Source organism: Pomacea canaliculata, linkage group LG4 (genome assembly GCF_003073045.1).
Source record: "Pomacea canaliculata isolate SZHN2017 linkage group LG4, ASM307304v1, whole genome shotgun sequence".
Lineage (NCBI taxonomy): Eukaryota > Metazoa > Mollusca > Gastropoda > Architaenioglossa > Ampullariidae > Pomacea > Pomacea canaliculata.
In genome coordinates this window covers 26,006,736-26,018,763 of record NC_037593.1, presented here as the reverse complement: position 1 = coordinate 26,018,763, position 12,028 = coordinate 26,006,736, and the positions used below count along the sequence as shown (strand labels likewise).

Here is a 12,028-nt window from a genome sequence, read left to right as displayed (position 1 = left end):
AAACTACTTCACTTTAGCAAGTTTAATACCTAAGGTAACTGTGATTTTGATTCTAGGAACTTAGCTAGCTGAACAATTCTGAAATGGTATGAAATAAAAAAATACGAGTTGCAACCCTCCAGTTACTCACAGACAGTGATTCTAAAGAAAGAATGAGATCTGAGACGATGGACTCCTGTTCTGCAGAATCAAGCTGATCGAGGGCAAGACTTTCCACAGACCCTGTGATGCTGCTGAGATTACAGGAACTTTCGCTGAATGGAAAACAGGAAATGCCCATGCTTGTGTGAATGTTCAGTGCCATCTTCTTTAGACAGTGCAACTTTGCAATCTTATGTTGAGACTTGAGGAATTCCCCAGAAGTGCATGAGAAAATGACAATCCTGCTCTCAGGTTTCCATGTCACACATTGATGTCACATAATAAAGAACTGAAAAGACGACTCACACTGATGAAAGTTTTTTTAAAATCCAATCACTGAAACGCTGATGGTATCATTTGCTGCTGTCTTAAACCAATTTGTGTCACCTGCAAGTTCCAAAATTGCTTGAATCCTTCAGAATAAGTTAAGAAGGACTTCATAGGGCATTATGTTTTGCTGCCCTTAACAGACTGACATCTTTAGCAGATGTGATGGGAACTTTGCAAAAAATAGAAATTGTACAAATGCAAACTTCCAATTATAGAAAACTACCTTCACTGTTAATGTGCACAGTAAAATTTACAACTCAAATTTGTTGTTCACAAGGAAATTCTAAGGAAATCCTGTGAAAACTTTTCTTCATACAGGACCTTAAAATTGTAATTCAATGGTACATACAGCAAATTTATGCTGATGAAATGACACAGTAGCACAGTTCCATCTGCTGAAAATGTTCAATTAAATCCATTTTAACACTTCCATGCTCACAAGTTGATAAGGCTAACTCCCTGACGTTTGAACATGATTTCTGGCAATGCTCTAACTTCTGTAAGTTAGCAGGCGTCTTCTCTATTCCAATGCTTGCACAGCTCCTACCCTCAACACATAGTCCGAAGATACTGTTCAAGTGATGTGACTGATAAATTTTCACAAAAGATTAATGATCAGGAAAATGTGTTTACCAGATTTCCCCATCAAAAAGCTGTTAAAAGACTGCTCTACAAAACCATAGGCATACATCATCTGAGTGGCAAGCAGCTTTCTCATGGCGTCTGCCAGGTGTGGTCAATCCAAAACCCAACCAGCACAAGGCGCACTTGAAAAGTGCAATTTTCAGTTCACTGTGCCCACTGTTTTTCTTGTCTGCTACATTCACAAAACTATCGCATGCAGCACCATTCTGTGATAGCATCCACAAAAATCACCACAGCTCATCATCTACAGTTCCTAGTACTTCTGATGTCTAGGGTATACACCTAGGGGTACTCCTTTGTGCACCTAGAGGCAGGACCAGGTAGACCTGACTCATCCCTTCCTTCTTTGTTGCTTCTTGTTCCCACGCCCCCTTCTCCACCCCTGCAGGCTCCACACATCTGGCAGCTTTTTGGCAATAACCATGGCGCCTGTCCTGATAAGCCATGCATGCAAACAACTGCTTGGATTTTTTTTCCTAGTCATGATCTGTAGCTCTGGCATAACAATTCAGACTTTTCTAAATGAATGTATTCCTGTAGTTTAATCATTCAGTACCACTAAACATAAAAAACTTGACAGTTATTACCATAAAAAACCTAAATGTTATGTGTAAGCATATTTATTATATAGGTTGTTAAGTGTGCATGCAAGTGCATGTTGTGTGTATGCATGTGTGTGTGTGTGAGAGAGAGACAGAAAAAGTGAAAGGGTGGCATGAGACTGTAAGACCATGAATGCCAAAAGCTCTCAAAGAGAATCTACAAGCAACACTTAAAGTCTTATTTCCATTACAGAAAAGACAATGACAATGAAATTTCCGGTCGCAACTCACTGAAGGTTAGCAGAGACCTTCCCCTACTAAACCAAAAGAAAAAAATTGTGGCCAGGAGCAGACTGTTAAAAAAAGCTAGACTCGAAGTCAAGTTTTGTCTGGACACCATTGTGCATTTCTATACAGTCCAAAGGAGACTATTCAAGAAAGGTACAACTGTTGTACACTGCAAAGCCCTGGAGACAGTGCAAAGGCAACTGCTGTTTGATACTGCCTAGTAAGGCATAAAGTAAGGCAACAATACCCAGAAATCTGACCTCAGGAGACTAAACCTAAACCTGACATAAACAAAGATGCTGTCATTCCAGTGCAGCCTTTGCTTTTCTCCTCCCACAGAGCCACACCCACAAAACCTAGAGCTGCCTCCCACCCCTCCAAACAAATCTCCTTCCAGTGATGTTCCTTCAGTCTGAAAATCATGTAGGAAATAAAAACAGATGGCACACATTTCTGTTTTTGCTCAACTCTAGACTTGCATTGGCCTTACACTAGTAATAAAATGTCAAGGCAAATTCTACAGAAACAGCTGTTGTTACAAACTGTTTTACTCTGAAGCCAAATAATATTCTCATTCATTAAATGTCTTCCATCATGGTGTCTAATGCAAGAATTCTAACATATTCCCCCTTCTCTAATACACTTCCACACCCATACATAGCTGAACAACGACAACCCCCCTCCCCATCTACCCACACACATCCCCCCACCACCAACATGCTCAGACTCAAAAAGCGACATCTTTAGATGAAGTTTAAGAAGCTAGGCTTTTAGTTAGTCAATTGCTAGCACACTTATGTCATAAATAGTACAAAGAAAATCAGCACTACTAGTCACACAGAGATAATAGCACTAATTTCTGGTAGCAAGTTCTTAAAAAAAAAAAAATACTTTTAGGTCTCCATACATAGATCTACATTTACAATAAAACATTTATGTTTGCTGTGTTGTCCTATTAATATTTATTCTTCAGTTTCCAGGAATATGATCTCTTACTGAACCACCCTATAGCAAAATCTAATTCCCATCTCTGTGGGCCACAACTCTGAACAACTCCAGATTTACCTCAACCCAAAACACTATTCCTAATGTCCCTTCTAGATGTTTTCTCTCAATATTGACTTGCCTTACCAACTTAAAACTCCACCAGCATTGTGCATGGGCATGTATATTACTATATGTTTATATATGCATCACTCCGTCAGCAGTAACAATGATATAATGGAAGGAAGTGCAGGATGCCAGCATACAACTGGGCTCTCCAGGCTTTACAAAGTTTAGGGAACCCAAAGCTATTGCCAAAGGCATACATATAAGAAATAAGAAGATTAATGCAAAGTTACAAGTTTACCAAAACTTGCACAACTAAGCATTAAACCATGGACAAAGTTCATGCTGCTAAACTAAATCTCAAAATAAGACTACTATATTTGTAGAAGATGCAGCACATATACATGACTATGTGCAATCATTACCATAGCTTCTTGAATGAAAAAATACTATATATATATAACCATGGTAAACTAGATAAAACTCGAAAGAAATAAAAAAATGTTCACTAAAATCTGGCAGCTTTTGACTAATGCATAACTAAATGACTATTAAAAATGTTTAAAGTAGGTATTAAGGCTGCTTCCACAGTAATACAGACATCTGAAGCAAATAATAAGTCTGAAAATATGTGTGTTGTGCTAGGTCACAGGGACAGAAAACACCCATTGGGAGTTTTAACGGTATAGAAAAGCAAAACGTTGTATCATTTTTAACACTAATGTCAACCATCTCATCGTGAAGAGTAGCTGCTTCACTACGTATGTATAGTTACAAGGAGAACAAAGTGTATAAAAAGGAGAAGAGAATTAGAAAAGATGCACTATGACATGTAATGGTTCATATTGGGAAAACTAAGAAGGGAAGGATTGGTGATTAACAGTAAACCAGGCAGTAAGGCTTATATCAGGGCAAGGCAGCCAGGCCTGTAAATGGTGAAAGAAAACATCATGACAAATATAAAGTCTAAACCTTAACAGCCAATCCTCACTTAATTGATCATAAAAGCTAACCAATGTGTTACTGGATTGCCTGGAAAATAGGATGATGAAGAAATTACACCCTACACGCATCCTCCTCCACACATTCCTTAACTATTTCACCCCCCCTTTTTTTTGCTTCTGAATAAGTTCACAGTAATAAATGATAATCTAATAATCTACAGCAAATTTTCAAAGCAAACTTTTATGCTATTAAATGAATGAATCTGTGTGTATGTTTTGCATGTATATATGTTGTGTTATGTATGTGTGCATGTGCACCTTCAAACAAACAGACACTTAACTCAATGTGCCAGGGCTTCTTTTTACACCTTGATAATAGCAAGCATGTTGGGTAAACGAGATGTACAGAAGGGACAAAAAACCTTTAGCTACAAAGAAATGAAAAATTATACTACAACTTTCTTGGAAGTTTCTGTTGTTTCTTTTTTAAACATGCTTTCATAATACTTGCATGTACATATAAGTATGTCAGTCACGTGCAGACACACTAATGTAACACAATATCATGCTGTCTAATTCCTCTCAATGTCTCATGCCCGATCTACGACACCTCAGTTTCTCAGTTTAAATGAGATATGTTGGTAGGACATGTACCCCTGAAAGTAATAACTGATTAAAGATGAAAGCAAATAAATTATTATTATTTAATTATTAATAGCTGTAATCATCGATAGGAAAACGTGGAAACTCTACATATGTAAGACTAATTCTGTAACACTTGCCAATCAAGTTTTTTTTTTTAATCACTTTCTTTTCTATTGTCAAAAATTTAGAAAACATCAGATTAACGAACACAGACCACAGCTTTACTCCTGTTCATTTAAGGTTTACTAAAACGTTGGATTTCAAGCCTGCTTATCTATTAACACTGGCACATTCACAGTACATACATACTACCTGACACAGTCGTACTGAACCCCTTTTACCCTCCTAATCGCGATTCGACATATCCTTAAATGAAAGAAAGTATCATTAATCACCAAATACGCAATACTTACTCTTTGCGAATCGTACTCCTCTGCAGAAATTATTTCGATAACATCGCTGTCTACGACGTCAACGGATAAATCTGCCATTCTGAATCATTTGGCGTCGGCAGCAAACCGTTCACAGCAAAATAATAAACAAATTTATGCGGTGAATATCATTAGGATGACTGAACTGTCGAATATTTTCAGCCTTCAAGAACACATGCCAGTCTTTGGACGAGGAAGTACCAGTCCATAGATGATAAATTCAGCATAATCAGTACCAGGCTTTAGACTCCAAAACTGGTTACTGCTAGTACAAGATGCATGAATTCCTTTTAATTTAGACTCGTCCCATCTCGGTCGACATTTCACTATCCGTTTCCGTCTAAGTGCGCATGCGCAAAGCTGGGCGCATGCGTCCTTGGTTTCAAGGTTTGACCAGTGCAGACGACTTTTTTCAAGAACACGACTTTTACACTAAGATGTTTCAAAATTGTTAAACAAATGTTATTTATCTTTTTTATTACATTTTACATATATTCTCAGCTCACTCTGACTTAGTTTAATCTGTTTTTATCTTTTACCAACTGCTGGATATATGAAATTAAAAATCTAATTTGGTCGATCGGCATCTTCGACCAACACTAATAATAATAATTATATATTACTAATTAAGATTTATTGGGTACATTTACCGAACACGGAGGCAAGCTTAACGCCCATTACAGGAGACAAGGGGCAGTATAAGTCATTCACCACTCGGACCAGAGAAGTCTCAGTCGAGAGGTGCCGACGTTATATCCACTGAAATGGTTTCAGGAAACTTTAGGAATCGAAATGTAATTGTAGCAGCTGATGAAGAACGACCTTTTACAGAATCTTGGATAAGAAAGATGAAGGTTAAGGCGGGCCAAAAAAGTTTTGAGGATTTTTCTTGAAGATTACTATCAGGGTCGTTCCACAAAAGGCTACATTAGGATAACCCGCAGTCTTCTTATTATTCCCTGAGCGGGAGTCTGAATGAACAGGTTCCGCTTGGGGTGTAACAGCGAATGTTTTGAAAAAGGGAGGAACAGATCGAGCCAGCAGAGAGGGAGTGATCGACTGAGGTTGTCTGTGATGACCGGAATCAAGGTGTCAAGGAACTTTGACAAGATGGCCGTGCTCGGAACATCGATCCAGTGAACAATTAAGATTTCTGTGGCGAGTTAGTGATGATGTCTCTGACATTCTTAGTTACCTGCACAAAATCTACTAAGGGTGCTCCAGCAAAGTTGGAGAAGCTGGGACTAGATGATAATTAAGAAGTCAACGCTCGCGCTGATGGTGTTGACTTTTTACAAGTAAAAAAGACATGCAGAACACATCTGACAGCTGTGTGCATGGCAACGCACTTTAGAAGCGAATGAGCCAGGGCGCAGAGAGTGATGTGATGCAACAGGTGGTGAGATGAGCGAGCCAATCCAGGACAGAACGAAGTCACTCTCTGTATACATTGACTAAATAATCTGTATTGTCACAATCAAATTTCAAGATATGTTAGCTAAACAGAGATTCTGAAGCGTCTCCGAAGTCGCCAAGTATGATGACATCGGTGTGAGAGGACACATACTGATCGAGGAGCTTTCTAGACTCGTCAACGAAGAAGGAGTCACGAAGTCTTTTCTTTTTTTTTTTTTTAATTGGGAAGTACACGGTAGAGGCACAAGATCGCACCACGAACTTGTATTACTGGACTGCTGGCAAACGATTTAATATATATATATCCAGTTAACTGCTAAAACGAGGCATGAAACTACAAAGCTTCCGGTTTATTCACATTTCAGATTAACTACTAAAACGAGGCATAAGGCTACAAGGCTTCCGGTTTAGTCACATTCTTTTGTTTAGGCTTGCCGAGACTAACAGCGGATCACTTCGCTAGTGGCTATATAAGCGTTGGTCTTGGCAGACAGACCTATACATGTCCATGGTCGCACGCTGGATGGTTCACTGTAGTACTGAGGTGCAGTACGTATCGTAAAGTTACAATGACGGTCTGCAACCAGTCGCTCATCTGCATCGATAAATAAAAAAGTACAACTACACACAATCAACAGTTTACCCATACAAAGTTTGAATACATGCACACAGATAAATAAAAGGAAACAACAGACAACTGCAAGAGATACAACGTAAGGGAAAGAACTCTGTAGAAGTTATAAACTCTTCACCAAAGAAACAACAAAAATTCTTGTCTTAAACATTACGTGTAAGCATGGCGATGTGTTTGAAGGATTTGATTAACTGGGTCGTATCTTTTGCTGTTTTACAAGTTTTTCTGGAATACGGAGATGCCTCAGGTAGTGTTCCGAATGTAGTTCTTTTCTTAAGGTTTACTTTTACGTCATAAAACTGACTTTCTTAGCTTCTGGGCTATGCGATGCTTTTAGTTTTGTGCCGTTGTCTGCTTCGTTAGTTCATGGACAAGTCACAATCAGTAATGATGATTATGTGGTATGAATTCTATCAACGAAAGTTTATAAATAATTGTTAGCATTTGTCGTTCTGGTGGCCAGCATATTGTACACGCAAAAAAAACTGGAAAGACAATTTTGTTTCGAGTCTCTTTTCTTTGAGGCATTTTTTTTTCATTTATAAAGTTTTTATCGTTTCTTAATCTCAGTCAGCACAATTTTGTCACTTGATTTACCCTTCACTCATAATTTTCCAACATTTTGATAGTAAAATGAAAGACACTTAGTTTTAGTAAGTGTTACTTAAAAAAAAAAAGAGTAACTAATTGAAATCAAAGCTGTGAACAAATCGGTTAGATGACTAGCTGAAAGAAACGTTTGTTGGAATAAGCAGGAAGCTTATTTCTGTGTTGCTGTTTGTAATTGCTATAAAATATTAAATATGGGATTATTTTTTGATAGTCTTTGTTTTTTTTATCTTGGCTTCTTTTACAGCAGTAGATACTCCATGCATGGTATTTCTAGTATATATGTATAGTATATCTTTTGTTCCGAGGTAGTCATACCCATGATTAAGATTTTACTGAGAACCTACAATCAGGATCAGTTGATAAGTGCAAAGATCTGGATTATTATAAAATCTGGATTCTTCAGTAGCTGTTGTAGTAGTTGTTTGCTGATGATTGAAAAGTGTGATTGATGATTGCAACTATTTTAATGTTATAGACTTTGAATATGAGTTTGTCACCTGTGGATCATCACTGAAACTTCTCAACCCCTACAACAATGTACGCTTGCATTCTCATGATGTCAAATATGGTAGTGGCTCAGGCCAACAGGTAAGCATAATAGATCTGGATCTATTTGTTATACTTTTATTATTTTAGCTACACTTACTTTCAGATGTAGGAACTTAGTTTTGTGTTTATAAAATGATTGCAAGAAGTAAGATGAGACCAAAAATAAGTACACATGATAAATTTCATATGTTGTTCATTTGCAGTCTGTAACTGGTGTAGATTCATCAGATGATCATAACAGTTACTGGCAAATACGTAGCAAGACTGGCGCCACATGTGCACGGGGGTAAGACTACCATGCTATCACAAACAGCAGAAGAGATAATTGGCTAAAAAATAATACTTTTAAGTTTAAAAAAAATTGTTCATTCACCAGCAAAATTCTATTTTGGGATATTCAGTAATTAATTGTACTGTTTTGTAATTATTGTTTTGATTTTATAATTTGGCTATTTTTTAAAAAAGGATTTTTAGATCTATTTTTTCTTACATATGTTGACATGTAGCTTCTGGGAAAAAAGGGTTTCTTTACGTTTAGAGGTCAGGTTAGTAGAATTTAAATAGAATATCCCTAATGTGGTTTTATTTTCTTTCTCTTGACCTTATTTTTCAATTAGTTATTCGTTCTTTGTTTGCGGTAGGAGTCCAGTCAAGTGTGGTCAGACTATTCGGCTGATGCACTTAGCAACAAAACGCAACCTCCATAGTCACCATTTCTCTTCACCACTATCACATAATTTGGAAGTTTCAGCCTTTGGTGAGGATGGTGAAGGAGATGAAGGTACGGGTCGGATGTCACATACTGACAATGCTGTGTGTTAATTTGATTTTAGCAGTGAAATATTAATGCTACATGTCTGATAAGAGTAGTCCAACTTGTCTTATACAGATACCTCACCGAGAATTAAACTTACTTATATGTTTATGAGTGAATGCATGTATTTGTGAATAACATTTCTAATGACTTCATTTGAAAATCATGCAGGTGCTTTAGCTTTTTTGGGTGGATTTGGGGAGTTTGTGGGTGAGTGTTCATTTATAGGATGAGATGTGGAGGCAGAGTAATTTTGCATTGTGGACTGAATTTCTTATCGTTTATTTTGGTTGATTTAGGAGACCATTGGGTTGTTGTATGCAGTGGAAAATATTGGAGCAGGGATGAAAGGGTGCGATTGAAACATGTGGTAACAGAGCAGTGAGTATAATTTTGATTCCTTTTATTTTATTGTAGGATTGAAGCACCTTGTAAAATAACAATGAATATAGTTTGATTTCTCATGCCTTTTTGTACCATTCACTGGATGAAAAAAAAGACGCAATGAGAAAAAGGCAAAGCATATAATATTTGTATCATGTTACCAATCAGTTGAGTGCCTCACTTTAAGGGAAACTTCTTTTGGCGACATTGTCAAGAAGGATGCTTCCTTTGAAATTAAATACTGTGAATTTCATGTTACAAAGTAGTTATCAAATGGAAAACATGAAGTATATTTTTATGTATGAAACACCAAAGGTCTTGAAATTGTTTTCCATTTTGCAGCTACTTGCATATTACTGGAAATTCATATGGTCGTCCCATTCATGGGCAGAGAGAAGTCAGTGGTTATCCATCTCCATCAGAGATGAACTATTGGCAGGCTGCTGAGGGCATCTATATCACACCATCTGACAAGAAAGGGTCATTACAAAAAGACCATGATGAACTTTAGTGATTTGCATTTCCATATGTAGAAATACTGTTTTTCTTCACCTGGGAGAGTTTCTGTTATTTTCTTGACTTTTCAGTGAAGTGTTAGACATGTAAGTTCCAACATTTTCTGTCAAAACTGGAATTTTTTTTGTTGTTGTTGGAGTTGTTTAACTCTTGATTGGCAGAAATGTTTCCACCATCTTTTATTGATTATAGTGTGATTGAAAAAAATGCATCAGTGTTAAAAACTGCCATTTGTAAACCTACAGACCACTTTTACATGGGATGACAGGGTGGATATGTGAGAACAAACCAAAAGAATTTCTAGGATTCATTCCCTGCTTCATTTAAAAGAAGGGACTGTGTAAAAATATATTGTAAAGCTGTAAATCACTTAAGATGGTTGAAAAAAAAGTCTGTTCATTAAAAATCCTACAATTGCTCAGAAAACATTGTTATAGTTGTAGATATTAGGTTGAGTGCTAGACACCGAGGACTAAATGAGTAAGAATGGAGACTAAAGTAAATTTATTATCCTGTAATAAAAAGACAGCACTGGAGAAAAATTCTACCTTTAGGATAAGAACTAACAGTTCTGATCTTTCAAGAATTTTTACATAAATTGCAAAAAAAAAAAAAAAGTCTTGAACAGCACTGAAACTCTGTCAAGATCTTTGCAATTACATGCATCAAGACCCTGTCTTTTTTAAATCATAGATATGCTTTTCTGTTTTGTGTTCTAGCATGGTGAACATTTATGGCAAAAGGTGAATTTTCTAGAAACCACCGTCTGATGTAAACATAAAAACACATGGATACTTCTGTAAAATAGGAGTCTTAACTCTTAATACACAGCTGTATGTGTACAAAATGGATCATGTAGTAAAACAGCTATGTTACAGAGTTTTGTGACTAACATGACTTCATTTCATCAATCTAAATATTGAATGCTGATGTGAACAAGACCATTTCAATTGTATGGATACGTTAAAGTGCGCAAATTGTCACTTAATGTTTAATATGTTGCTCACATAGCATATTGGTTGTGTTTGTGTTGGGTGAGTGCAAAAGAGTTAAGCTGTGCCTATAATTGTATGCTACAGATGCACATTTGTTTTCTGGAGAATCTCTGATCAAACACATTTAGCATTAGTAAGAAGAATGTACTTCAGATTTTTAGACTCTATAATTGGACAGCAGCAGTTAGCATTTAACTGTTTTTTAGTGAGATTAAAACAAGCATCTGAAATAGTATCAAAATTTAAATCTGTGACTACCACTTTTCTTGTCCAGCAATTTATGTTTTGGTTTTTCGTTTCCTTTGTACATCACTTATCGCTCAGGCATGATATTCATTGTCAGATTAAAAATTATTTTTACCTTCGTAGGTGATTTTGGGTATCAGCTTGCGATAAAAGTGTAGTCTGTGAAATGAAAGTTCATTTTTAATGCCCTCAACCAACATCAGTCAATGTTGCTTTTACATCTGCTCTCAGACTGTGACTACGTATCCAACTCCAGTGCTCAGCGGTATAATAGATTTGTACAATTTCTCCTAGTTACCTTGTGGAAAGTGAAGACAATCCAAGGCAGTTTCTAAAAGCGGATCCTATTTAGTGTTGTCTCCCCTTGATTTCTACTTCGGTCATTACTTGTTGGTCCCTTTGATATTTCAATTGTGTATGTCAGAGTGAATGATATTGATTAAGCTTTGTTGTAAATATTTAAAGAGAAGACAAAAAGGAAACCATACAATGTTTTTGTCTGTTTGCTGTAGGGACTGTGTTTCTCAACATTAAGATTTGTATGTGAATCAGATAGGAATTTATAAATTATAAACTCTGTTAGCATTTGTACATTTTTTTTTTAAAACGTTGTCATCAACAGATGTAAGTCACATTCTGACAATAATTTATTGTTAAATTATTGTTGTTGTTTACCTTTCCTGTAATGTTTTTGTAATGCAATTGAAAATATCTTTTATTTTCTTTTCATCATTACATGGCTTCTTCATGGTTGGCTGTGACCATTCTAATAATTGCAATTAGCAAAATTGAATGTTCAGTATCATATTTTAGTGTATTCGTTTAACAAATATTCTTAAAAAAAAA

At 36.4% G+C, this 12,028-nt stretch overlaps 2 protein-coding genes across 2 annotated transcripts in view; one reads left to right on the top strand and one right to left on the bottom strand.

Moving 5' to 3' along the window:
- Nucleotides 1–1,445, bottom strand: part of LOC112562483 (calmodulin-regulated spectrin-associated protein 1-B-like) — a 33,571-nt gene extending 32,126 nt beyond the window's left edge. The window contains exon 1 of the mRNA XM_025235764.1: nt 131–1,445. Coding sequence (XP_025091549.1) covers nt 131–304 — 174 coding nt within the window. The 5' untranslated portion in view covers nt 305–1,445. The remainder of the gene's footprint in view (nt 1–130) is intronic.
- A 5,722-nt stretch (nt 1,446–7,167) lies between these two features.
- Nucleotides 7,168–10,572, top strand: LOC112562451 (stromal cell-derived factor 2-like). Its single transcript, XM_025235736.1, has 6 exons — nt 7,168–7,313; nt 8,154–8,266; nt 8,431–8,513; nt 8,869–9,008; nt 9,341–9,422; nt 9,768–10,572. The coding sequence occupies exons 1-6, from the start codon at nt 7,229–7,231 to the stop codon at nt 9,934–9,936; spliced, it is 672 nt and encodes a 223-aa protein (XP_025091521.1). The 5' UTR covers nt 7,168–7,228; the 3' UTR covers nt 9,937–10,572.
- The last annotated feature ends 1,456 nt before the right edge of the window (nt 10,573–12,028 follow it).

Coding starts and splice junctions, on each gene's coding strand:
- LOC112562451 (XM_025235736.1), top strand. CDS start 7,229: ATGGCGATGTGTTTGAAGGATTTGATTAACTGGGTCGTATCTTTTGCT. Junction 9,009..9,340: donor GGATGGTGAAGGAGATGAAG/GTACGGGTCGGA, acceptor TGGTTGATTTAG/GAGACCATTGGGTTGTTGTA. Junction 9,423..9,767: donor AAACATGTGGTAACAGAGCA/GTGAGTATAATT, acceptor TCCATTTTGCAG/CTACTTGCATATTACTGGAA.